Below are 26,555 nucleotides of genomic sequence, written 5' to 3' on the forward strand. Positions count from 1 at the left end.
AAAAAGGGTTTTTTGGATACAGGAATTCTTCGGGTTGATTGGTACACAAATATACAAACGTTTATGCTGTAGTGAAATCCCTTTCTCATAATTTACTTGACAGGAAAATAACCACCCAGATAAATGATACTGTCAAATGAATGTTCCAATGACCTCCTCTGGATGGACGAAAGGAGTGGGCTAACATACATTGATAATCCACATTTTGACAATTTTGTTTGATAAGGTGTAGTCTTAATGCTACTTAGGCTCCATCAAGTGTCTGAGAGATCAAAGCTACTGCATACTCCCTTGCAATCTCTTCTAAAAATTCTGGACATCAAAACAAGCAGGCACACCTTGATTTAGTTCAAAGTTTTGTGTTACACATTTCAAGGTTTATCAGTCAATAAGACTGTGATTTTCTTCATAAAAGCAAATGTTAAGTTTTCGTTTTGTTTGCTCTGTAAATGGCTATTGATTGCTTTCATTTATGAATGACAAGCATAAGGTGGTTTAACTAATTTTGCTCTCCAGTGCTATGGACTAAGTACTTGAGTGGCCCTTTCTGAAATGCAAGCTTCCATTTCCTTGTTGTATGGTATTAACTAGTCCCTTATTGCATCACTGTGACCTACACTGGGTTTGAGATTAAAACTACTTCATGGAGTTGTAAGTACTATGGACGGCTGAAATTATGTGTATAAAATTCTGTAAGGATGGTCTGTCAATATAGGGCAGAAAAATGAAAGAGGTAAGACTTCATACTTAATCTAGGAATAATTATTACAATATTATTTTGAAAGGTAAGTGAATCTAGGAAGGTTAGAATGATCTCTGGGACCTATTAATAATTATTAAATTTTTACAATCCCCACATTTAACTGAAAGGATTTAGATGTCATAAAGTTTAATGTCATAGAAAACTTGTAAAATCTTAACTTTTATATTTCCCAAGTGGTCTGTGTCCTCCCTACTAAAATAAAGAAAAACACATCCAGGCCTGGTAATTGAATAAAGAGAAAGAGGGAGGTGTTTGTTTCAGAAACCTAAAGAATGAAAAGAAGAGTAAATTATCAGAGAGGAGTGAAGAAGAGAACGGCAATCCAAAGCATTTCAGAATCTGTGTGGTTGGTTGGTGGAATCTCTCCCTTTTGTGACAGAGCCCAGGAAGAAGAATTACTTACCTGTCACTTTGCCTTCCTTAATGAGCCATTTCACAAGTAGGGTTGTGTTTTCCTTCCTATCTTTCTGCTATGTCTCTCCCTTTTGCCTCTGTCCAAGATAAAAGCATGTCTGGTTCTCCACTGGGGAGGGGTACTCATACTGTGTGTTATCTTACAACTTTATATATAAGCTGCTCCAAGATTGGAGTGACAGTGTAAGACAGGTTTGAAGTGTTGGGGCAGCGCCAGCGATTCCTCCCCTGCGCTCTGCTCGGCGTGTTCCAGCAGCAGGAACAAGCTGCATTATTTTATTTCAAACTGTGCTCAGCGGAAGCCAAGACCTTGTAACTGGAAACGTACCAACCAGAGAATTCTCAAAGTGGAGTGAGGGTGGGGTGGTGATGAGGGGGATTGGGTTCTTTGTTTTTATTTTTAGGTTTTTAACAAAAGTGTAAGGGACCTACTTGTGGCCAATGTCTTTTAACTTGAGGCATGGCACACTTCAACTTAAGGCTTCAATTTAATAACAGGTAAGAGAGAAAAAATTAAGCAGTTCTGGATAGCAAGTCTTTTATGGTGGAACTAATTCCGTACTATAACACATCATATAAAATTCCAGTTTTGATTTGAATATCCTTCGTATAGTTAAGTTGAGTAAGTTTTAGAGGTAACTGAGTGAGGCTGTATTTATTAGCCATTTTATACACGTGTACTGAACCTATGGAAGAATTATTGCTGATTTCTGTCCATTTTTTCCTACGAAAGGAAACTCAAGTCATTTCTCAAGATGTTAAAGCAATTATTCATGTTAAATTTCTTTATGTATTCTGTGATCTAACTACTCATGCATTTTTGTTCATATCTGGCTTTTCATAAAAACCCCTGTGCTTGGCAAAAGCCCACTGCTGGTGGGAGCATTCTGCTGCAAAACTGGAACACGAGCTTTCCTTGCAGCCAGTATTCTCCCTTCCATCCTGACCTCCTCATGCAGCTCTGCTCCAGCGAGGCGTGGTAACTAGCTGTGAGAAGGGCAGCAGCAGGTTGTCTCTCATTATACAAAGGTGGCTTACATGAAGTCTGATGATTCTTAAAAGACTAAAACTTGTGAAATCCTGTGATGTTTCTGTTGAGCTCCATCATACTGAGGTGAATTTCTTTATGTAATTTTTTTGTTATTTTTCAAGTGTTAGTACAAAGTAAAAAATACCATTCTGACATGGATACCCCCCTGTTCCTGGGAGCTGAGAGCTTGCTGTGTCACTTCTTCCATGTCATGGAAAGCTCTGATGCACAACCTCTCATCCCCTGGTTGTTTTCTGACATGCCTCAGGGCTCTGAGGATAAAGAAATGGTGGTCCTTAGGAAAAGACAGCATGTTATTAATGCCATTCACCAAATGTCCTTGTGATGCAACATAGCTAAGAGCTTGCACAGTTCTTGTTCTACAGCAGCCTTACAACTACTGTTTGAAAAGTACAAGCTCTTCCTTCCCAAGAGCTTTGTTGCTGTCCTCCTAACCTGCCAGTAGAGGTCTTGACCTGCCTACACAGCCTTCACAACAGCCCTGCTTTCACTGCTTAATTCTTATGTAGCTCAGTCTGAAGCTCTCGGCTTTGTTTTTAGCCCCGAGTAACACAGAGAAATGATGTGACAAACATGCAGGAGGTGCTCATTTCTTCCAGTTTGTGTTTGTATTAGTGGCCATGTACCACGCCTGTAAAACTGTGCAGTGTCCATGCATCAGGAGAGTGAAATCCAGTGGAAAATGTCTGTTTTAATTCAACATCATTTCATAATTTTACATATATGACAAAATCCCATAGATTTAATTTGCTCAAATAAGGCTTTCAGAGTATTAAATATAAAGCTGTGAGAAGTGAGTTAGTGAAGCAGTGTCTTTCTTACACAGCTATCTTTTTACATTCAGTAGCAACAGCTGCAGGAAGCTGAGGTAGTGGAACTAATCTTATTTCAAAATGCTGGATTCCTATAGTTTTGACAGTTGGGCATTTCTCAGGCTGCCTTATTATTAAGTGTGTGTTTTCTGTATGGCAATCACTAATCAGGTGAGGTCTCCAGCAAATAGACTATTCCTTTTTTATGAGCCCTTATCTTGGCAGAGTTGAAGGACAGTACTGGTGCTTACCCATGGTAGTATGTTATTTGAATTCAGGCCAGATAGCAAGGTGGGAGTACATCTCAAAAATAAGTGACAGGTTCTGCTCAGATGTCTGCAGTGTTGAGCATTATGTCTGTTTAATCTTTTCTTGCTGAGTTTTAAAACCAAGGGGGGGGAGGGGGTTTGGAAGGGGCCTCCTTGAATTACCAAGTTCACTCCTCTACAGTGGCAACCATGTTCTATAATAATGCCAGGAAATAATCCATTTGATCCTCATAGAAGCAATTTTAAAGTAAGCATTAAATTTTTAAACAGTGTTTTTTTCCCAGACACCTTTTGATTTGGAGAACAGAAACAGGAAACGTAAAGGATTTAGAAATGCAGAGGGAGCAGTGCAGTGGGAACACATGCCACCCTTTTCTGCTGCACATTTTGGAACTAGACTGTGCCTTTCATCTAATCTGTGAGGAAGCAAGCATCTTCTTCAGTAGGAGGGCAGGGATAAATCTTTGGTGTTTCATGAGTCATAAATATAGAATAAAATCAAGATTTTGTAGCCTCTAACTTTTGCTTTAATGAACTAATTTTGCTTTAATTTAGTAGTTGCAAATATTTCCATCCCATATGGACCATAAAATAATATTCACCTGCTAATAAAGTGCTTTCTTACTGAGAAAGACTGAACAGGTACTTGTTCAGATACTTGCTCTTCCCTGTCTGCTTCCAAAACTACTATTTCCTTAGGACAGTGGTTCAAATCTATTTTAAATTCTTACATATTCTCACTTACAGAAACATGTTCCCAGCACTGGGTTGCTTTTGAGCTTTGTAGACCATCTTGTTACAGCACTTGCCCAATCAAGCAGTACTAAGGTGAGGAGTGACTGTGTAGCTTTCATGTGTTCATCCAGATCTCTATTGTTCAGAGCCTTAAAAATAAAATATAAAATATGTGCCTGTATTCCATCTTCTTGACTAATGACTTGCATTTTAATCAGAAAACCAGGCTCTGTGATTTACAGAAACTGCACTGGAATTGCATAAAGGCTTTGGCATTGAACATAAACCAAACTACATCCAGAGTTGTAGCTAATTTTCCCTGACATGGAGCCTGAAGAGGCTGTATTGGCTCCTCTAGATCATTCTCTTTACTAGAGTGAGTTCCCTATGATGAGGTTTATATCTCAGTAATCAGACTTAATGGAAATTAATGATAATGAGTCATCTATCTTTTTTAACGTTACACTAAATCTAACTGAATTAGGATTAACGTCACAGTTTGTCTTTGCTTAGTTTCATCTTGCACAACTTCAAACCACCACAAGGACCTCAGTCCTTTAGAATTTGTCTTTTTGGTATTTGTAAGCAGTGTTCTCCCTCCTTCCCGTTGTCCAGAGAAGCTTTATGTGCTTGTTTCCACCATACCTTCAGATAACCACGAGGCTTTTGTGGAGTTCTGTTTTCAAAAGGTGTCTCACAAGTGAAGCACACTGTAGTACTTGTGCTGGGTATCATTTGAGATTAAAAGGCATCCTAAACTGCAAAACCCTGTCAGGGTGGATGTGTTTGCCTGTCACCTCTTAGTCTTTTCCTTGTGTGTGTCTATCTGTATGAGTGTTCAGCTTTATTTATTTCTATATGTATGTTCTGTTTCCCCAAGTGTGTGTGTGTGTTCATATCCTCCTCTTATGGTATGCTGACTACAGCTTCTGCTGAGGTTTCCTTATTGAGGATTACCACCTTTTCCATTTTAATATCCTTAGTGAATGCGACAAATCTCCTGCTTACCTTCTTTTCCAAATTACTAATTAACATTTGAAGCAGGATTGAGAGATGTAATTTCCTCCAAAGCTCTGTGAGGATTCTCCCCACTGGCACTTGTTTGCTATTTGTGATCTTTTTCATTCAGTACCTGCCAACATCAAAACTATTCTGAATGAGTTTTTAAAAATATAATGGAGTGATTAATGGAACAAATGATTTGATGAGGGGCAATTAGATAGAAATCCCTTTTAAATAACAAAAATGTAATCACTGAGTTGAGTGTGCTCTATTCATAAGAAACGTTTTCCCCTCGCATCGTGTCCTCCTGAGAGCAAATACTTTGTCGGTTTGTCTTCTAGTTTCAGGCCAGTTTTATGACATTTAATGGATGGTAATTACCAGGATCGGGGGATTTGCTTTTACTATTTTTTAGTTCTCTTTGTGTTTTAATTTCCATGTTTCTGTTGCATCATATAACACTGGTTTTGCTTTCAGGTTTTGTTTGCTGAATGAATCATGTTCTCAGCTGTTTACAAAGTCAGTCAGATGACAGCCACCATAAACCAGTCATGCTTCACTCACCAGTACCTTTTTCAACAAGAGCACTGTATATTTTGTAACAAAGCATGTTGATATGAAAGCAGAATTGATTCTTTGATTTTTCTTCTAACTTTACCTTTTTAAGCTTGGGGTTTGCCTTATTTATGATCCTGTTTTAATATGTGTTTTCCAGTTAACTGCCTGCATTCATGGGTCTGCAGCTATGCTCTACCCGATGTTCTGGCAGCATGTTTACATTCCTGTTCTGCCCCCACATCTGTTGGACTACTGCTGGTAAGGCTATATATGTATGTGTGTGTATGTGTATATATATTATATATAGATGTATAGTTTCACAAAAGCTTTCGTATTTCCATATATTAAGTCTTACATCCTCTTACAATGCCACTGTTACTCTAAAAATGCCCGGGCATATTAAGGGAGCAACCAACATAGTAAGTAAAAAAAAATCATTTTAATGGCGAAGTATAATTGTCTATCACTATATTGAGATAGTCTGATATGAATGGCTACTATGAAAGGCTGCAACTTAGATATTGTGTAATTAAAATCTGTTTTCCACATATTTGTTTTAAATATTAAAATTTGAATTAAGACTCCAACAGTAGAGTCTGTAGATACAGTAGAGAAAACACTCATTTTTCTGCTTTCCTGAACTTCTTTTGGGGAGGGAAGAGAAGAAACTCTTTTTCCTGCATTAATTCTTTTATTGTCAGTGTATATTTAGAACAGGATATTTACCTTAATTACGGAACTGAATATAAACCTTTCAGAAACTCCATTATCATGGTGTGACAAATTTTGGCACAGCCCATGAGCAACCTCATATAATGTCAGAGCCAGTCCTGTTATGACCAGGAGGTTGGTCCAGTTGCCCTCCTGAGGTCTTTCCATACTGTTCTGATTCCACACTGTCCAGGTGGCCCAAGGAGCCTCCTTGGCCTCGGCTGGGCTCTGCAGATGAGCATGTCATTAGGTCTATGTCTTGGGTTCCTCAGTTAATAGTTCCAGAGCCTGTCTGCAGTGTCCCTCAAACTGTCTCTCAGTTTTTACTTTCTTTTCTAGTGCCAAGTTGAACATTTTAGCCAAATCAGCCATAACATCATCTCTCCTGTTCGCTGTGCACAGGAGTGATGGATGAGCACTCTGAGGAAGATGCTGCTGCTGTTAGTTGCTGCTTCCTACACTTGGTTTGTGTGACTAGCCCTTTTTTTTATTCTTCCCTCTGTGTACGTAGCAGGAAGGTGAAGTTAACCCAGGGAGAGCAGATCTACTTTAGGCTTCTTAGAGAAGTTAAACTTTGAAGCCCTGTTAGAGACCTAATGGAATTGTTGCCTGGGCATGCAGGGATGGAATTAGTAAGGCCAGAGCTGGGCTGGAGTTAAACAGAGGGATGTTAAAGGGTAATGAGAAGCTTCTGCAGGCTTGGAAGTAAGAGGAGAGCACACGGGAAACGTGGACCTGCTGCTGCATGGTCGTGGTCAAGGGATGCAGGACACAGAAGTGCTGAGGGACTCAGTGCCTTTGTTTTCACGGGCAAGGGCTGCTGGCAGGGCTCCTGTGGAGCAGCCAGGCCAGTGGGCATTGGGTGCTGCACTTCTGAGCATGATCTGAAAATACAGAAACAGCCTCCCTCTGCCACTAGCATCTTAAAAACTCCTTCTCAATAAAGAACAAACTTACTGTGTTGTCCAATACTATATTCTGAGTGTGGCTCTTAGTGTGGAGGTTGGCTGCTTTTTTGTCAGAGTGATAGTGTTGTGTGTGATGTTTTCTCTGCACTTGAGCAGGGTAAGGAACCAGCCAGGATAACTGGCATTTTTAAGTGAAGTGCTAGGAACTGAAACATGTGATTTAAAGGAAACTTGTTCCTATGCAGATGATTTGAATGTTAAGTATGTGCCTATGTCGAGGATACACAGAAGGGAATCTAAAACCTGTTATCTCCTGCAGAAATGACCCTTCAATTTACTCCCTGCCCAGGAAGGGCAGGTTCTAGTCATTTGTGCTGCCAGCAGGTGCCCTTTCGCTGCACAATGGGCTGCCCAGCTGTAATTAGCACAGGAAGCTGCTGCTGCCAGCTTCTCCTTCAGGTACATGCTGCTAGGAGTTTTGAGGACAACGGCGTGGGCCACAAGAGGCTTTTACGGTTTGAAGATTAGGTATTCATCGAGTCCCTGACAAAGCCATGTTAAAAGTGGCTACGTCCAGATCCCGCAGCTGGGAGCAGAAGTGTGCAAAAAGCAAACACTTGGTCACTGTACGTGAGGAAATAAAGACACAAGTCACTGGGCTCTGCTGAATGAATTCTTTCATGGCATAACACCCTGTCCATGAGCCAGCGAGTGTGTGAAAAGTGTGAGTTTAAAATATAAAATTATTAGGCAGATTGTAATTGCATGCTCACAAATACAACAACAGATGAACTATTCCAGATATGAACTTTAACTGGGGAGAAACCCTACACAAGTCAATTTAGCAACGATTTATGTGCCATCAATATATTTTTTAACATAGAGTCCCTCTATTTTGTAACCATGTGAACTTAGAGACATCATTTTGCCAAGGAGGACTGAGAAATCAGCTCTGTGCTCCCTGCTTTAGGGAGGTATTTTTGCTTATCAATGTCTGCCTCTGAAGGGAAATGACAGAGATGATTTAAAGAGTTTAATTTAATTTTACTTATTGCCTGGTTGCTTCTTTTGCAAATTTTAAAGAGCTGAAATGGAAACAAAATTTAAAGTAATGAGGATTCTTCATTGCTTATGAGTAGAAAATCTTGTGTTCATTCAGTTGCCCATGTCCATTTATTGACACTGCTGTAAGATGCTGTTGAATCTTCTCCTGCTCTTTTGAAAACCACAGAAGGGTTTATAGACTCTGCTACTCATGATCTTTGAAAGTTTTTGAAAAAAGTTCCACCTGTGATTATTTGCTTTTAATCATTTGAGTTGCAGTGGAAATTTTTCATATAAAGGAAACTTTTGAGATCCTGACTGATCATTGACAGCTCTATGGTTGTGAAATCTCTACCACAAAATCTCTACCATGCTTAATAGGAATCTGTTTCACTGACACTGCTAAAGTTTAAATTTTTCCAGTAGCTTTTTGTCCTTCATTGACATTTTACACCAAGTACTTTCAAAACACTGTCATTTCTAATTTTTTTTAGGTTGACTCTTTGCTAATTTTTTTTAACTTATAATGCAGAAGGAGGATAATTTTCTTCCAATTTCCCTCTTGAAAGGATTTTTTATAAACCTAGTGTTTATATTCACCTGCATTCCTCATTCACATACCTAACTGCAGAATTGAAAGTGCCACAGGCCTGTATCTTCAAAATGTTTGTTCTCAATACACTTGCTTCTTGTGCTAGGGATGCTGAGTTAGTACTAGTGGTGTAGTAGCATGTACATGTATCTGGAGTGACTCCAGTCGTCTGATCCCTATGATTTAGATGAACTGGGGAGGGGAAGCGAGGGGAAAAGCTCTATCCTTTATTTGTATATTTACTGAGGTACCATTCTGTGACATATTTTCAGCCCAGGGAAAGATTTTGGTTGGATGAGACTAGAAATTGGTGGGAATCCTATCATTAGATTTCATAACTTAATGCACAGTTGCATCATGTTCTTTGAATACAGAAGAACAGAGGAAACATGAAGCCCTGCTGGTTGGTGGGGAGGGTTTTTTTGGCAGGGGTGTGGGGTTTTTTGTGTGTGTGTGTGTGTATGTGTGCTTGATTTTTAAAGGTACCTGCCAGCAGGTGCCAAAAGTACTGGTTAATGAGATACTGCCACCAAGCAGCAAGAGCCACATACAACTCCTTAAACTTGGCCAGATATTGTCCATCTATTTTGTTGCTGGGAACTTAAACATTTCTTCATGTGAAAGAACCAGTGTATTAATTTTCCTCACTACTTCTTCCAGTTTGTTTTTCATGTGGCATAAAAACACTCCTACTGAGTCTGTTTTCTTCCTTTTTGCTCTCAGTGTCTGCATTTGAAATTAGCCAGTAAGAAAAACCTGTCTTTGCTGACCTGGTAACACAGCCTAGTATGTTCTCTCAGTCCCAGAACATTGTCACTCAGGTTATTCTGTGGGCTTTTACCAGAAGCAACAGTATATTTTTTTTAGGGTGATTAAAATAGTCTTTTATATTAGATAGGCTGCTTTGCAGCCAACATTAATATATTCTGAGAGCCACCTTCTCAGAGCAGCCTGGCACAGCTGCTGAACAAATGTTTCTATTGGTGCAGTATTCCTTTTCTCCAGGAGTTTTTTTTTTAACTGCCTTTCTCCTGTTTTCCATATCTGCATATAGTTCAATCTGCTCCTTTAAGTAGGTGGATGGAGGGGGTAACTGGAGGGCGAGTGCTCCTGCTGCTGGGGACAATGGTTCCTCCAGCAGGAGCCTCTCGGTTGGCATTTCGATTTAGCCTGCTGCATCTGTGCACTCACTAAAAGCTCTTGTAGTTGCTCTTCTGGTTTCTTAGCTGTATGTTTTCTACATCATTCCTACTTATGCAGTCAAGTTTCTAATTTGCATCAATTACCCCAATAAATTTTGGATTGAATTCTGCTGCATTTCAGTGAGTAATCTGAAGAGAAATCAGAAGGCTACGTTAGAGAGCGAAGCACTGCTGGTGTGAAAGCAACACGTTAAGTCAGTATTTGTATATCAAGACAAGAATTTAGTAAATGTGATCTAATTAATTTTCCTGGAACAACGAAGCAAAATGGTGCAAATCCCTGTGTAGCTGTAAACTATGAACCTTTTTGAGATCCTTGGGTTTTACGTTACTTTTTCTGGTGAATTGCACTGTTTTTTAAGGGTGGATTTTTTTTCCTTAAGAGGAAATGTCCCTCTATTTCACCTGCTTCTCTTCCAATTAGTAGTTGCCCACCTCTTGGGAACATAATTAAGAGCTCTCTAGTTAGCCTAAGGAAACGAATTAAAGAAATTGTAAAAATACAACTGTAATAAATGGGCAATATATAGCCATTAAGTCCACAATATCCATATTCATGCTTATGCATTGCTAGTGTAATGATTTGATATTTACCTGTATAACTCATTTGATTATAAATAACACTGATTGCATTGGGAACCAGTGTAGCACAAGAGGAGGAATAACCTTTCTCTTTGTTCCAAGAGACTCAGGCAGCATGTTGTTTAAGCAGTAAATATGCACAGTAGAAACTGATACTTGTTAATTTTGCACTTAATGAATATTGGCTGCTGTCAAACACTTCTGAGTAATGAGTAGTTGTGGTTGTAGGAAGCCCCAGGACTGATGAAGTGTCAAGCAGTAGGTACAGGCTGGTCTGAAGGGCAGCCTTTAATCTGTTGTGGGTCCCAAACGGATTAAAGGTTGTGCAGAGTGTTTCTCCTGTTTATACAAGCAATGTGTCTTACTGAGGTTCACTTCAAAGCCTTGGAAATGCACGTCTAGCCTGATCAAATATTGAAAACTCTTGAACACTTCATGTCTCAGGACCTGAATAGCAGTTAGGAAGAACTATTCTAGTGTGCTCTGAGTGGGAAGAGAAGGCACACAACGTTCCCTTCTACAGAGTGGTCACCAAGTGTTTAAGTAATGGCATATGATTAACACATGATAAAGAAAAATGGTGATAAAAGCAGTTTATGAAGCCTGATATGAACCTTCAGCATTTACTGTTCGGTGTGTTGCCTTTTCATTCAGACTAATGAGTGATGACAGAAGGAATAGAATCCCTCTGGTAGAATTTTATTGGAAATATTTATGCTTTGTACCAGAAGGATATTTTATTGAGGTTATTTATGGTGTTTGCTTAGTAAACTTCTGGGAGTATAAGGAGCTATCATGGTGAATTATTCTTAAAATATCTTTGCTTTTGCTTTGCTGTTCATGTGTCATTGAACAATAATGTCAGTTCCAACTTTTGGTGAGATAGGAATTCAGATAATTTGATTTTTATTACTAATGAAGAAAAAGGCCCCTTTAAGAGCCACATTAGGGTGATGAACAGTAAGGGTTATTTTAAAGCAGTTTTGAATAAACGAATTTCACACAAATACACCTTCAAAAACAAGTGCTCCAAGGACACGTTGCAGATCTGCTTTTCTCCTCTCACCCTTCACCCAGGCTAAAACCCATGTTTGTGTTCCTTGATTCTCTGCCGGGATGTTTGTAGATGCCTCACATATGTCATTCCTCTTCAGTGGCTTCCAGCCACTACCAGTAATGACCTTTGTGGATAAAACCAAGTTAATTTCTTCTCATATATTTCTGTAACTTGGGAAATTCTTTGTTAGTTTTCAAATCTAATAAATTTCTAAGTGGTGTGTGTTTCTTCTGCTTCATGTCTGAAATGTGGCCTTTCTTACTCATCTGTATAGCTCCAGGCATCTTTGCCCAAACTCTGAACATTCAGTGTTTTCACTCTGACTTCTGGAAGCCAAGCAATTGCTTATATGTGTTGAAATAGTTCTTACAGGAATTATTTTTGTATGCTTTTATCATCCTTCTTAATTTACCTTCTACTTTCCCCATCTTCTCTTCTGCATTAAAAAATTCTGGCCATTGACCTGCCAGAGCCCTTCATAACATGGACCTTGCTGTTTGTCATTCTCTGCACCAGTGCCACATCCCAGTGCTCTATGATCCAGTTTTTCACCCATGTGTTAAATGGTTCTTAAAGAAAAACCCAATGTCTTCTTTTGTGCTCTGCCTCATTCCCTAGTGGAAGAACTATTCTTAAAACTAACACAAATATTTGCACAACTAACACATTATACTTTAACAAATTACTGCTTCAGAGTTCCCATTTTCATGTTTTTCATGTTGATCAGCAAAACCTAAGCTAGTCTTTCTGTTAGTGGGTAGGCCAAATCTACTCTTTGTAGTTCTAGAGTATCAAATTTTTCCTCCTGCTTTCTCCTGGCTGTCCAAGTGTACACACTGTACAACCCATTAAGCACCTGACTGGAGTCCTTTAATGTTCAGTGACAAAAGCTTAAAGAAATAACAGCTTTCAGAACACTGCCAAACGTCAGGTTACTGTAGCCTCTGTGCAATCCTGTAAGAGTTTTACTTGCTGCACTGCCTTCACATGTAATGTCTGTCACTGGAAAACTGAAAAGATGATTCATGGCATCCAAAGCTGATCCATATATCTTAAGCCATATCTGTCCTGTAAGTCCATACAATCTTACTGGGCATGCATGGTTTTAAGGGTTTAGGGTTTCTTATTATTCTTTGTTGATAAACTGGAGGACTGAAAGATGGACATGATACAGCTAATTAACTTTTATAGGTTCAGATTCTCCTGTGCTTGGTGACAGACTCTACTTTTGGAGACATTAATAAACGGCTGCTTTTCTGGAATACTGCACTCTTCCTGCTTCCTTTCATTACATTAGCCAAAGTTCCACTAGATGAGACATTTGCAGTCCTAAGACTTCCTGCCGAGGTTCAGACTTTGTATTCTTGAGATTGAAGCTGTCGTGTTCATGAAACTACTTAATTAGAAACACATTCATTTCAGTGCATGCTGGAGAAGCCTTGAGCAGCATAGCCAGGCACACAGGGAAGCTGAGCATTTGTGCAGCTGGCAGCTAAACCAGTGGTTTATACTTTGAATATAAAATTACTGGGTATTTTCTTGCTCCTGGAATGTGGCCATTGGAAGTGATGAGATGTGGGTGAATGAGATAGTGTTTGTCACAAATAAAACACTCAAAATGACAAATGAAAATACTCCTCAGCTGAGCAGCAGTCCATATGTAGTAAATGTGTATCGTGTTGTATGGTAAAAATTTCTATCCAAGAACCTGGATGTGTGTTCTGGTTCTCACCTGCATACTTCCCAAGGAAACAGAGCCTCAAGGATCTGCACCAAGTTAGCTTCTGATTTAACAGCTCCTCTGGGCTGGCAGTCCCACGGTGCTGTGTTGGGTGAGGCTTGGGCAAAGTGTTTTTGCCAGCCCAGGCAGCTGAGTGAGTTGTAATCTAATGTGATACACAGCATTTCATTGTTCTACATATGACTTGTAAGGGGTTTCTGAAGTTACATGTTTCTAATATTTTCAAAAAGAAGAAAAGTGTTTTCATGTAGAATGTCTAATACAGAGGCTGTTTCCATCTCTTTGTACAGCATTCTGCAGAGTAACAGTTTTAGAGAGTTTGTTAATAAACATAAATATTAATATGCATATCAGTACATAGATTTATTTTTTTAAAAGCTATTTCTCCTGCAAATGAGAAGCAGAGGGATTTTTTGTCCGTCTGGTGTCTTGCAGTAGTTTTTTCAGCACTCTTCTTCTCTTACTGAGCAGTAGGCACCGGTTTATAAAAGCAATATGGGAGATATTTTAATCCAAGGCAGTACAGTGACATTTCTCTCATTTTTTTCATCTGAAATTGAAAATGAGCTCTTTGAGCTTCTGTATCCAAAATGAAATGAGGCTCTATTTTAAAAGTTGTGTCTGTCTGTGTGCTTTCCATTTAACAGGCAGTATATGCCATATTTGCAATTAGCAGCTTTGGCATCCTCTTTGATGTGTTCTAATAAGCAGTGCAAATATAAGCTTTCCCTGGTTAGTCGAGTGGGAGTCCTGTAATAAGCTTAATATTAGAAATACTCCATACACAAAGATACAACTTTCATTCAGAATTCTTCCCTGTGTTATATGGTCCGTGTTGGTGTTTGCTAAAATCATGGAAAAGAAGACAGAAAGGATCAATCTCTCTCTTAAATGTTAACATTCTGTTTGATGGCAGAAGTGTCACACTGTGTTTGAGGCTGCAAAATTGACCTCAGAGCCCCTTGGCATATTTAAGCTTTGTACTCTGAAGGGAACAATGATATCAGTGTACGTCCCATTCGCTCCGGGGTTTACCAGTATCTTCAAAAGCATTTTCTATGTTTTTATTTTACAGATGTAAACATTTTAATATATATACTTCGTTTATTTAAAATGTGTCTGTATCCACATTCAAAGGATTTAAAACTTGCAGTACCAGGTGATACTTACAGATTAAATTAACCACTTAACAGTACAACAGGATCAATTTTTTCTAAAAAATACTCCCAGGAAAAGGTCTGGATATTTTTTTTAAGATTGTAATAACACATTTTGTTTCTTTTTTTAAAAAAAAAAAAGCCCCTGGTGTTATAGCTATGTTTGATAGCTGCCCCTATGTACCTGTCTTACCTTAGGCACCTGGAAATTCTGATGTCAAAAAAAAAAAAATTAGTCCTACAGTAGTAAGAGAATATTGCATAGTCAGAAAAGTCTTTTCATATGGAATAAAATCATGTTCACATGTGGGTCATTTACAGAGACATTATTTTTTTAAGCAAAATGTAATCTAGTATCCCAGTATTTTCCTGTAGCTGTTTTTATAAGTCATATGTGTTATTCCAGTGTTATGAGAATGTAAACCCAGGTTTTCTTCCTCTTTGCAGTGCCCCAATGCCCTACCTCATTGGAATACATTTAAGTCTGATGGAGGTAAGTCTTTCTCACCATTTCTGAAATTATATATGCAGTTTTATGATTTAGAGCCAAATTCCACAAGCAATTATATGTTCATTCATATGCTTAAAGATGAAATAATGCTGTTACTTCAGGAGTGCTGAGAGAACTGAAGTTAGGCAGACACGACAGTGTTGTGTCCTAAGGGAGCCTTGCCTGGTACCTCGTGCTCTTAGGACATACTTTCTGTTTGCATTCAGCAGTCGGTGACAAGCTCACGTCCTGTTCCCTGCTCCATCCTGTTGCTTCATTTAATCAGTTTACTGCCTTAGTTTGACTCTGTTCACAAAGGCAGAGTCGATATTAAACCAAAATGCTGAGAGTTACAGATCTCTTTTAAGCTTTTGCAGACAGATTGTAATGTTTTAATGTTCAAAAGATCTGAAAAGAAGGAACTTGCTGTTAATGTTAACACAAAGCTGGCAGAAAACCAGCCCTCACAGAAAGCTTCACATATAAACAATTCAGAGTAATTCATGTGACTTTTTCAAAACTCTAAAAGTGGAAATAGCACATTTGCTTTTGCTTCCATTACTGGTGAAACAGTTGATGACTTTCCTAAAAAGTATCTGGAGGATAACATAAGCTATTAATTTAGTTCCCTATGAAAATCCTAGTCCTTATTAATTGTGCCCCTTTACACAGGAAGTCTGAACAACGTGTCTGTGCTCCGTGTGGGAAGAGGGATTCCTGCCCAGAGAGCAGAGCTGCTTTGTAGGGGCTTCAATTAGCAGGCAGTGTTGAACTGGCCAGAGTTACAAATGCCCTTGAAAGTTAATTGACTTGTGTCCCTGATTTAGATACCTCTGTTTGGAAATTTAGGCTTAGTGTTTGGGATACGTAACAGTTTACAATGCTGAGATTTACATCACATAAAGTAATGCATATTAGTAGCATATTTGTTCTTATGTTGTCCCTAAAGATGTGTAATTTCTCTGGAATACTGATCAAACATATTCTTTCACTAGGGCACATGGATGTAATTGTGATCCTCTGCATCTTTGTGTGTTAAAACTTAGATTAGTATACTGTGTAACTTCCCCTCTTTTTCCAGTGTTCATGTGAAGTAATTTTAGAAGCCACTTTTTTTGTGAGAAGGTAGATGTAATATGCAGGACTTCTTTTTTCCTTTTCTTTCTTTTTTTTTTCCTTACCATCCTGGCTACAGATGATTTTTTTTTTTTTTAATGCCCTTTATATTGCTAAATAAAGTACAGAATTGCAGCATGATGTGTTGGTGAATAAGGGATTATTTTAAAAGTCAACATGTACATTTGTTTGCACATCATACGCTTACGTTAGAGGCATTTCTGGTAATTACCCTGGAATACTGCATAGACAGGACCAAAATAATATCTAGGAAGAAATAGTCTAGCATATTTTATTTTATATTGATCAAGAAACTTTCTGTGCCATATCTGTGCCAGGTAATCATTGGCATGCTTATTGTGGTATCTATCTGCGTGAAAAAGAAGGAAGAGACTTGGTAGAGGATGGGAAAATATCTCAGTACGGATACTTGCCAGATTTCCCAAATACTTTTGATCACAGAGAGCTATGTGGTTAGTCTGGCAATCAATACAGGAAAAAAAAAATTAGTAATTACACCTTGGAGTTGCTTGCATGATGCCTCCTGCCTGCCTGGCCACAGAAACCCATTACCTCTTCCTTTGTCTCAGTTCTTCAGATTGCAGGGCTCTGTAGGCCTTCCAAACTCCATCTGTAAAAACTCAGAAAAAGGAGTTGTTCTTGGAGAAGCCAATTTTCATCCATTTTAGTAACTTGTGAAAAAATCTGTTTAGTACTAAATCCAGTATGGCTTTTGAATAGCCGGAGATTCTGGAACACAGACACGCTTTGGCAAAGTACAGTTATTCAAAGTGCCTTATGAAATAAATTAAATAAATAAAACAAACTGTCTCCTCTCTCTGCTCTTCAGGATAAATTGAGTATGTCCAGATAGAAATGCATCTTCCAGCTAGCTGAAAAATAAAATAAAATCACACAGTGGGCTACTCTATCTGTTTGTTGGCAAGCACTGCGTAATTTCTCTGTGCCTTGGGCAAAGGAAAGGTGACATTTGTCAAATGAGTGAGACAGTTACTAGTTTACCTCTTTGCCTGTTTTTGATGCTGGAAGCTTACTCTCTTTGTCTTTTTCTTCATATGTAGGTATAAAATTGTGTGGTTTATTTGTTAGAATAATAACTCGACAATTTTTTTTTCTCACGACCTAGCAGATGTGGATTTTTAAGAATACAATGTATTAATTTTTGCATATCAAAATAATTTTATAAATGGCAACTAAAAACTGCTGTCATTATTCAGTATTAATTTTTCTTTATGTGTTGAACTTTCAGCAAATAGATCTTTAAAAGTGTTTTGTTAATCTACATGTTCTAGTTTCAAGGTAAGGGATCGGTTCCCCAGTCTGCTATCCAAGTTAAGACAGGTGGACTCTTGATCTGCAGGAGAGCCCCACGGGAGTCGTTGCAGTTCTGTGTAGGCTCACGGTTCTGCTCCAGCAGCTCCCACTGCAGAATTCCTCATTGTTGTGTAAATGTTAGTGGAAGCCTAAACCTGTGCAGAGGAAGCTGTGGTGTAACGGGAAGGGTGAATCTGGTATGTAGGAAAAAAATCATTTTCTAGTCTTAGTGTTGTTTCTGTGGGCTTTTGCTATTCCTACCTTGGAATGGGTCCTCTGGAAGAACTACAGCAGAAATGTTAATGATTTTAAACAAAACACTCTCACCTCTAAAGGTTTTTTTTTCCAAACTGTTTTGTATCTTAAAGTTAGTTTGCAGTTTCCCATGTTACACAGGGTCTCTGTAGAAGGAACAGTTATTTTAATAGAAAATGACAAATTTTTCTTATGATTAAAATATCAAGCATATCCATTGACTGTTAAATCTAATTTGCTGTGACTGAAATGTTCTCCAGTGAGATAAGATAATCTCCTGTTATAGGTCAGAGGGCTCCCACTGATTTATGAGGGAAAATCTTGGTAGAAAATATAGAGCTGTGTTTTGTGCTCTTATTTTTCAGCTTTTCTATCATCACCTAGTTAGTCATTCTTTATAAGATTTCCATTTAGCAATCCATAAAGTGACTTCAAAGAAGGCTAAAAGTTTATAAGCTGTTGGATAAGCAAGGCTGGAGCTAAGCATGAATAATGGAACATGCTTACGGAACTAATTGAATTCATATTAGATGAAGATAAGTACTTAGTACTGATAAATAATGAGATAGCAAAATGAGACTCTATCAAATGAACACATCCCTTTCATAATCTTGTTTTATTTTCTACCTGCATAGTGTATGCTATTTTAGTGTTCAAATTATATTAAATTGACCTTTGTGTTGTAAGTGGTGTCAAACTTAGCTGGCAGCCTTTTACATTTTGTCATAGTAAACGATTGTTTCAGCAACTGATTCTGTAGGAAAGGTTATTAGTGTGATGGTGCTGATGGAAGAGGAATGCCCTTGACCTAGTGGGCTACCTATTGGAATTCAGGCACATGTGGTTGTGGTTAACTGGTGGGGATAGTTCTGTTCAGCTGTCAGATCCTGAGCTGCTGGCAGTATTCTGTTCAGTGCCAGGCTTCCAGTCAGTCACGTAGCAGTAATGCCCACTCTGTTCAGAGCACAGACCCAAGCCTCAGAGTTAAAGCTAATGATAAGAAAAGTATTTCTTATACTTTCTCATAATATTCTCGTCACTCAAGGACTCTTTCTGGGACTTCAGACTTGTAATTCTTAGAAGGTGATCCAGAATGAATTTGTGCGTGAAACTTCACATCACATTTGTTAGGATGATTTTCTAACACTTTTCCTAAGCATAAAGCATATCCTAAAACCTATAGGAGCAGATTTTTGGGTTTATTTTTAACCTGGTATGAGCAAATATGTTCATGAAAAGCAAGTTCACTAACTTCATGCTGGGTTTGACGTGGCAGGACACGGCTGGCCTCATGTAGTGTCCACAGTCTCTTCCTTACTCAGAGCTAACGGACAGCCTGTGTTCACTCTCCGAACCCACACACGGGTCCTGGACACACTTCTTGGCACATTGACCTGGTCTTCCTCAGGCAGGCGTGAGGATGCTCTCTTTATTCTGGCCTGGTAGTGTGCCAGTTAGTGTGCCTGGAGTCTGAGCTAACCAGCTCTGAGAAACAGGTTACATCAGCTTAGCCTTAGTCCTGAGAGTGCCACGTGGTTTCCCCTTGCCGTGAAAGACACCCTGAGAATTCACTGACCACTGGCATCTCCCAGTGGTAGTGTTAGTTGCTAATTGGGTTTTTTTTGGATGGGGTGAGGAGTAATATTTAGCTTTTTCTATCCATTTATCCCTAGTAAGTCACTGCCTTTTGTAGCTATAACTGAAGTGTACTTTTTTACAGGGTTTAAATGATGGGGTTATATATACTTAAACCCAGGTCTTCAAAAACTAAATGTAATTTAGTCACAGAGATTATAAATATGGTTGTATGTGGTTTCAGGAGTATTAATAAAAATGCATTTTAAAATATGACAGACTCCTTATGGAATTGTCTCATATGCAATTATTAGAAAAATGAGAATAACAGTGTTTTAATAAGAGACTCTGCTTGAGAGGTGAGTTTGAAGACAGAAATACTGCAGTACCAAGTAGCTTTGCCAGTAAGCAGAGAAGATTTTCCTGCTGTTGTGCTCTAGTGTTCGCCCAGCACTAGTGATGTTTGTCACTCAGTTGGTAACAGCTGCTTGTGATAAGATCTTGAGAATCACCTGTACAGGATCAGGGTCTGCACATCAAGGGTGGGAGATGGGCGGAAGGTGGGAGATGCACGGGAGGGGGCAGGAGCCCACCTGCTGGGCCCACATCAAAGGGCTGGGGGTCAGGGGGCACATCCCGCTTAACCAGATTTGTCTGCTGAATAGCTATTTCAGATTGTAAATCTAACGGTGATTTCATTAAGTCCTTCTGGCTGCTGTTGGGGCATGAAATAATAAAATTTTATATCCGTTGCCTTTCCTGCTTCTGGCAGCCAGATTGACACATTGTTGTCTGCAGCGTTGTGGTGTTTTTCTGAAGAAAATAAATGGAAACTATTAACTAAGTAGAGACAAGTCATTAAGCAAATGGATTTTATAATAATTTCAAATATAATGTGCAAACTAGCGACTGAGGATGTCAGGTTTTGTTAAGAATTTTACCTTTCCAAAAGAGTTGGTGGAAGGTACACTTTGGTTTTCCTGTTACAACATTTTTTTAACATGTTGATCACATTTATGTCTGGTTATGAAAACTCATGATCAACTTGGTTTATGTTTTGGCACCAATTTAGCCATGAAGTTATTCAAACCTGGGTTTTTTTTGAGGGGGCAGCATTGTGTGGGTATTTTAAATGAACTATTCAATAAAATTCTTTCAGATGAACAATTTTAACTAAGATTTTTAATGATAGGAAATGCAAAAACTGCAAACTGTAGACAGTGATAATAACATTTAGTACAAAGTGGTCTTAGTGTTATTGATGGATATTGCTTATAGCATGTGATCGGAGTGAGACACCCCTTAATACTTCTCTTAGAATATAGTTTCTCAGTGTTTTTGCAAACTTTCACATAAAACATTTAAGTTACTTCAGTGTTTGGCTGCTTGTGAGCAGGACAGACGTACTAACTGCTGCTTATTTACTGACCTGGTGTTTAAGGCCCCCTGGAGTTTGTTTGAAAAGTTAAGAGATTTTCACAGTAAAGGTGCCATTTCTGAAATTTAAAGTGCTCTTTTCACCAGGAGATAAGTTCTCTCTGATTAAGTCGGTAATTCTTACTAAGCCATGTTTATAGAGGCCATAAACAATGGGTTCAATGTGCTTGTTAAACCAGCTTTCCATACCTCTCCACTCTTTTAAAAAGAAACATTTAAAATAAAAGGCAGGTGTAGATGTTGGTTCAGTTTGGTGGGTTTTGGATGATTAATTATGGCTACAAGTAATTTGGTAAGGATGCTTAAGAAAGGTTTGCAGTACTGATATGTGACGCACATTTTCACTGAAACGCTTCGTTTGACTCAGAAAATCAAATCTGAGTCAAGTCTGTGGTAAAATTAGATAAGGAAACTGTGAAGTTCATATTTCCTCTTGTTCTTTGGTTCTCTACATTTTTGTCAGCAAATTGAACACACTGAATACAGTCCATCCTGTTTAACAGGTATCACTTTATTTGTAAAATTCTGTTTAGATATTCGGGAAGCTGTGACATAAGGAATGCAAGTGTACATGGCTTGGTGGTTGTCCCTTTGTATTGTGAGAAAATTACAACATGCAAACGAGACCTGTGAGAATGATCTCCATGTAGCTGCAATTCATAGAGGCCAGTGGGACTTAATGTGGGGAACACAGCTGAATGCTGGGAATTTTTACTAAAATTCTAACAGGAGAGTAAATACATTTATTTCCAGGTCAGTTGGGCTGATAGGTCCAAAGTTTAGCAAAACAACTGTATGATTATTTGACAAAAGCCCTTCTAACTATCTGATAATACCTTTATCAAAGATCATATTGAAAGGAAAGATGATAAAACCACATAAAGATTAAGATGAACTGGTCAGGATGCATTTCTCTAGGGTGAGCCACAATTTGATGATCAAAAAATTATATTTTTTCAAATACATTGCAAGACAGAGGCTATAAATCAAGGTAGTCTCAGGTGTTTTATTAAATTTGAGGATTTCTCTCCAGGGCAACCCACTGTCTTAATACAAATATCGAGAGGTTTTAAAGTCAGGTTGTGCTCTTCACAGTGTAAAGCTATAGCACAGCAGAGTTTAAAATTAGCCTTCCTTTCATATACAATTATTTCTAGGCCATGTGTGGAGCTGATTTTGTTGATGAGCATTTATAGTCCTTGCACCATGAGCAAGTTCCTTTTGTACTGTACTTCTTGGCAGAAAGCTGCTTGTCACAAGCCTATGTTTTGATACAGAAACCCCAAACATTTTACTGAAGAGAAGGTGCAGATTCCTCACCAAAGTTACAAACCCATGCACTGACAAATTCAAGCACAGGTTTGTGGCTTCTTTCACAAGAATCAAGAGGTTTCAATTCCTTCTGTCTTGTCCTACTAGCACTCAATTTTGACAAGCTTCTGGCTTTGGTTAAGTACATTGCAAGACCTTTTTGTTGGAGCTTTTTAGACTCCTCTGAGTATAAGTGAGATTTTTAATTTTCTGGAACAGGAAGGAGCAAATCAGTTTGTCTGGTGCTTCCGGACTCCTAGAAGGAGCAAGACTCCTGGATTGCTTTAGAGTTTATCAGATGCAGCCAACAGAGTGACCTTTGGGTCCTGAAATGTAGAGGAAAGTACCTGGTTTGTCATGCAGTACTTGTGCTTTTTATATGGAAAGCGTTAAATGTAATATTTTTCCATTTAAGTTAAAGACATTTCTCATGGAAGAGCTAAACTTAAAGTCTACAAAGTGTTTTTTATAGTTTTTGGCTTCTCCTCCCCACCCCCCCAAGTACACAGCAGTTTTTATAGACAGAGGACTGAGCCTTGAAAACTGAAGGTAATTATTTAGATGCCTAAGGCTCAACTTTGCCATTGTTTTAGAGCTTTAGCTCCTTTCTTTTAAAGGAAACAACTCCCCCCATCCCACAAAACTTTAATTAAAAATGGAATATAATTTTGTTTATTTTCCTCTTCAGTAACTTGCATTTTGTCCTACCTGTAGGTATGTAGGTACTTAAACATTTGTTTACAGTGTCAGTGGGAAATTTTCTTAATTATGGTATTCTGTAGTTCTGTGTTTTCTGATTTTGACTTTTCAAAGCTTTATTTGGAGGGGGCTTAAATAGGTATGATTAGTCAGTCAAAAAAACAAAAGGATTGAATTTTCCTGTTAGTGGAAAAAGTGTTGAGATAAATATTTAAATGCTGCTCTGTTTCGTATCAGTGATTCATTTACTGTTGTTTAAGCAGGGAATAGTCTGACAGTGTTTAAATTTGCTTAGATCACCAATACCTTCAGACACCTAAAGTCAAAGGTACTAGTGACTGCTCTTCTGAGAAACAGGTGATGCTTTCCTCTTGTATGTCCATGTGCTCTTACAGATGATGTTAACACTCAAACTAGACTAGAGACCTTCCTTTCTCTCAGTTAATGGGAACAGTGTAAAAAGTTTAGACTCAGTAAACAATAAAAGACCAGGAGATATATATATATTATTCTCTTAGCTGCTTCCCCCCCTCCCCCAGATATTTATTTATTAACCTGTGGTAGTGTCCATTTTACTCAAATACAACTGTAAACTTGACTCTACTGGAGTTCCAAAATTCAACCTGGACTTTGGAAACCAGTTGCTGTCCCTGATTTACTGCAGCTCTTGACTTCTAGAAAAGAAACTATATATTGTTATTTAAATTCATTTCATTAATTTCTAAATTTAAAAAGATACACTTGAAACAGCTAAATGTGCAAACAAGATACCAGAATTAAGACAAATGACAGTATAGGTGCTTGACATAAATCTTCACTTGGATAATCTTAAACAATAACTCTCTGGTTTCAAAAATTTTACTACATACAACATTAAGAACTTCACTCTGCAGACTGAAGGTTAATTTTTCAGCAGTGTAAAATGTAAATAAATAAAACAAATGATGACAGAAAGAGAGGAATGGTGGTTGTTTTTAAAATGCTTGAAGTTTTGTAATGCCATGATATTACGCCATCGCTTGTGCCCTTATGTATGAAATTTAACTCTTTATACTTTACATTTTCCTTTCCCTTTTCTTGAACTTGCTGATATTTAGAAAGTAAGAAACATGGCCCTGGAAGATGTAGTGATTCTTAATGTGGACACCAACACACTGGAAACCCCTTTTGATGACCTTCAGAGTCTTCCTAATGATGTGGTATGTATGAAATGAGCTATCCAACTATTCCATTGCCTAAAAGTGTAAATCCTTTTGACATGTTTGATTTATATCTGAGGTGTCTCATTGTTTTACTCTTGTTATTATAAGAAGACTGTTTTACCTCGGTTCTTTCCTGTTCTGAAGTGTTATGGAATGACAATTTGAACATGTACAGCCATATTTTTAAGCTTCCTAATGAAAATCATCCAATGCTCACACAAGCTGGAAATTATACAGCAACCCAGTCTAAGTTCTGGAGTGGCATGAGCAAATTTTGGGCCATCTGAAGAGTTTAGTCTTTTATGGGTAAAAAAAAAACCAAAACAAAACCACAACGGAAAACCACACAGGCTGTGGTACATCTGAACAGCAAACAAAAACTAAACCTCTTTCTTCATGGTGCAAAAAAGTGCTACTATTTGAAAATGTCTTTATCCATGGCATTGGGGGGAAAAAAAGCCTGAATTTTTAGCTAACTTTTGTTTTCAAATGAAATTGTATGGGGTTATTTTTTTGTGACTTCTTCCAGGTAAGCTTTAATGAACTTTGTGCATTTTATATTCCAAGCTATGATATTGGATGGACTACCTCATATTCACTTCTAGCACTGCTCAGCACATATAATTCAGAACTTATTTTCTTTCTCATTCACACTTTATTGGCAATTCATTTATTTTTTAATAGCTTGATAGAAATGTTTTATAGAGACTTGATCTTTCCCTTTAATGGGACAAAAACATCCAGCTTGCTACTTGCTGCTGTGATCATCTTCACTAAAGAAGCTGAGAGGGAATAGCAGTAAAGTAAGTGTAAGAAGCTATTTTTAAGTCAGAGGGTGACTGTTTAGGAGAAAACGGCAGGGGAAAATCTGGATTTCTTTTACTAGTTCAAAATATTGTGCTGACAGTTAGATCTATACCTTTTTATGTGTAGTTGAGAAATAAAATTGATATGCCAGGAGCTCAATATAAGCTGGTCTGTTTGAGAGAAAACTCAAGTAATGGTGAATACCCAGTGCCTCCTACTGTGACATCCCGTCATTTCCCTGTGATCTGTGGTGTGATCCATTCTTCGAAAACAGTGAGCTCGGGATGAAAGGTCCATCTTGATTGTGAACATTTTGGCTTTAGTCAAGCATTTAGTCTATAAAAGTTACTTCCATGAATTTTTCTGGCTTTATGTAGTTTTTCATTTTGATTTCACTCCCAGCATCCAAATGTGCCAGCTGGGCATCGCTCAAGCCATTATCCCCAACCCGCGGGATGACAGGCCTGTAAATTTGATGGAATTATGTAAGAAATGTCTGGATACAGTGAGTGCAAGGCCTCAAACATGGATATGATTTGTCAACAATCAAGTATTATATTAGATTTTATGAGACTTCATTAAAGGACCTGTTGTAGGCACACTGTAGAACATCAGAAGAGACTTTAGCAATAAACACAGAACTTCAAGCTTTGGAATGTAATAAATTTTAAGAGACTTCCTTCCTTTCATTATTTACTTTTACTTCACTTTTATAACAGCATAGAGTTGTGTTTTATTAGTCCAAATTTCTTGATTCAGTTTTCCACAGGTCTGTTTAAAAGCTACATTTTATCTTGGAGGATGTTTGGAGCATAGCAGAGGAAGTGCTGCCAGCAAATTCAATTAACTGGCATGGCTCACAAGCATACATGGTGTATTTTTTTTCACAACTGCTATATAAATACAGCTGGGATTAATATTTGTTGCAACAAAGCCTTAACTTGAATTGTGTTGCGTTGTGTAATTAATGTTTGGGTTCAGTATATATGTCTTATTTAGCTTTGTTTCATTATTTTAGTTACCTAGATAATGAAGCATTCTCCTCGAGGTCTTTTCCTTCCTTCAGACTGCTTAATATTTGGCTTTGACCACTAGAGAGCAGCTGCTCTTCTTTGCAAGAATTGAATTTCTGTCAGTTCTTTCATGCATCATGTGTTTGGAACTGTAAGTGGATCAAGTTGTTCATCTCAGCAGGGAGACTCTAAAGCCAATCCATTATACTTTTTTTAAAACTTTTTTTTTTCCTTTTGTTTCCCTGCAAGGATGGGGAGATTCTGAGAGTGTCTCCCCACTGGTCTCAGCCTAAATAGATGCATTTACGAGCTGAGAAACTAAAAATGTCTTCAACAGTTTCATCATCATAAATGGCTGTTATTTCAAACTATTCTGCCAGTTTTGCTACTTATTGTGAACAGTGAGCAATTTATGCACTGCTGAGCAGTTCCAAAATTTACTTTGCTAAATTAAATCTATCTATATTCAACAGTGAGGAGAAACATCTTCTGTGTGATGCATTCACCATCAGCTAATTACTCCAGTGGCAAATTTTTAAAGCTGTTTTCCCCTTCTCCTTGAAAAGCTTTTTTTTGATCGAGAAAATTGGGTCCTATGATTATTTTAGAGCTTCAGGTAGTGAGTTGTGCTTGATTTTCATGATAGTGACGTTGCTGCCTAAACTGTTGATTCTTGGGAATCTAGGTTGCACTGCTCTTTAATCTTTAACTCCTAGG

The 26,555-nt window shown here is 38.1% G+C and overlaps 1 protein-coding gene across 1 annotated transcript in view; it reads left to right on the plus strand.

Moving 5' to 3' along the window:
• LOC103781662 (DENN domain-containing protein 1A-like) overlaps nt 1-24,015 on the plus strand; it is a gene marked incomplete at both ends in the record, with an annotated part of 34,270 nt that extends 10,255 nt beyond the window's left edge. Inside the window, 3 exons of the mRNA XM_008949382.1 lie at nt 5,762-5,862; nt 15,046-15,091; nt 23,914-24,015. Of these exons, the coding sequence (XP_008947630.1) occupies nt 5,762-5,862; nt 15,046-15,091; nt 23,914-24,015 (249 nt within the window). The remainder of the gene's footprint in view (nt 1-5,761; nt 5,863-15,045; nt 15,092-23,913) is intronic.
• Nucleotides 24,016-26,555: the final 2,540 nt, after the last annotated feature.

Source organism: Merops nubicus, unplaced genomic scaffold (assembly GCF_000691845.1).
Source record: "Merops nubicus isolate BGI_N331 unplaced genomic scaffold, ASM69184v1 scaffold5861, whole genome shotgun sequence".
NCBI lineage: Eukaryota > Metazoa > Chordata > Aves > Coraciiformes > Meropidae > Merops > Merops nubicus.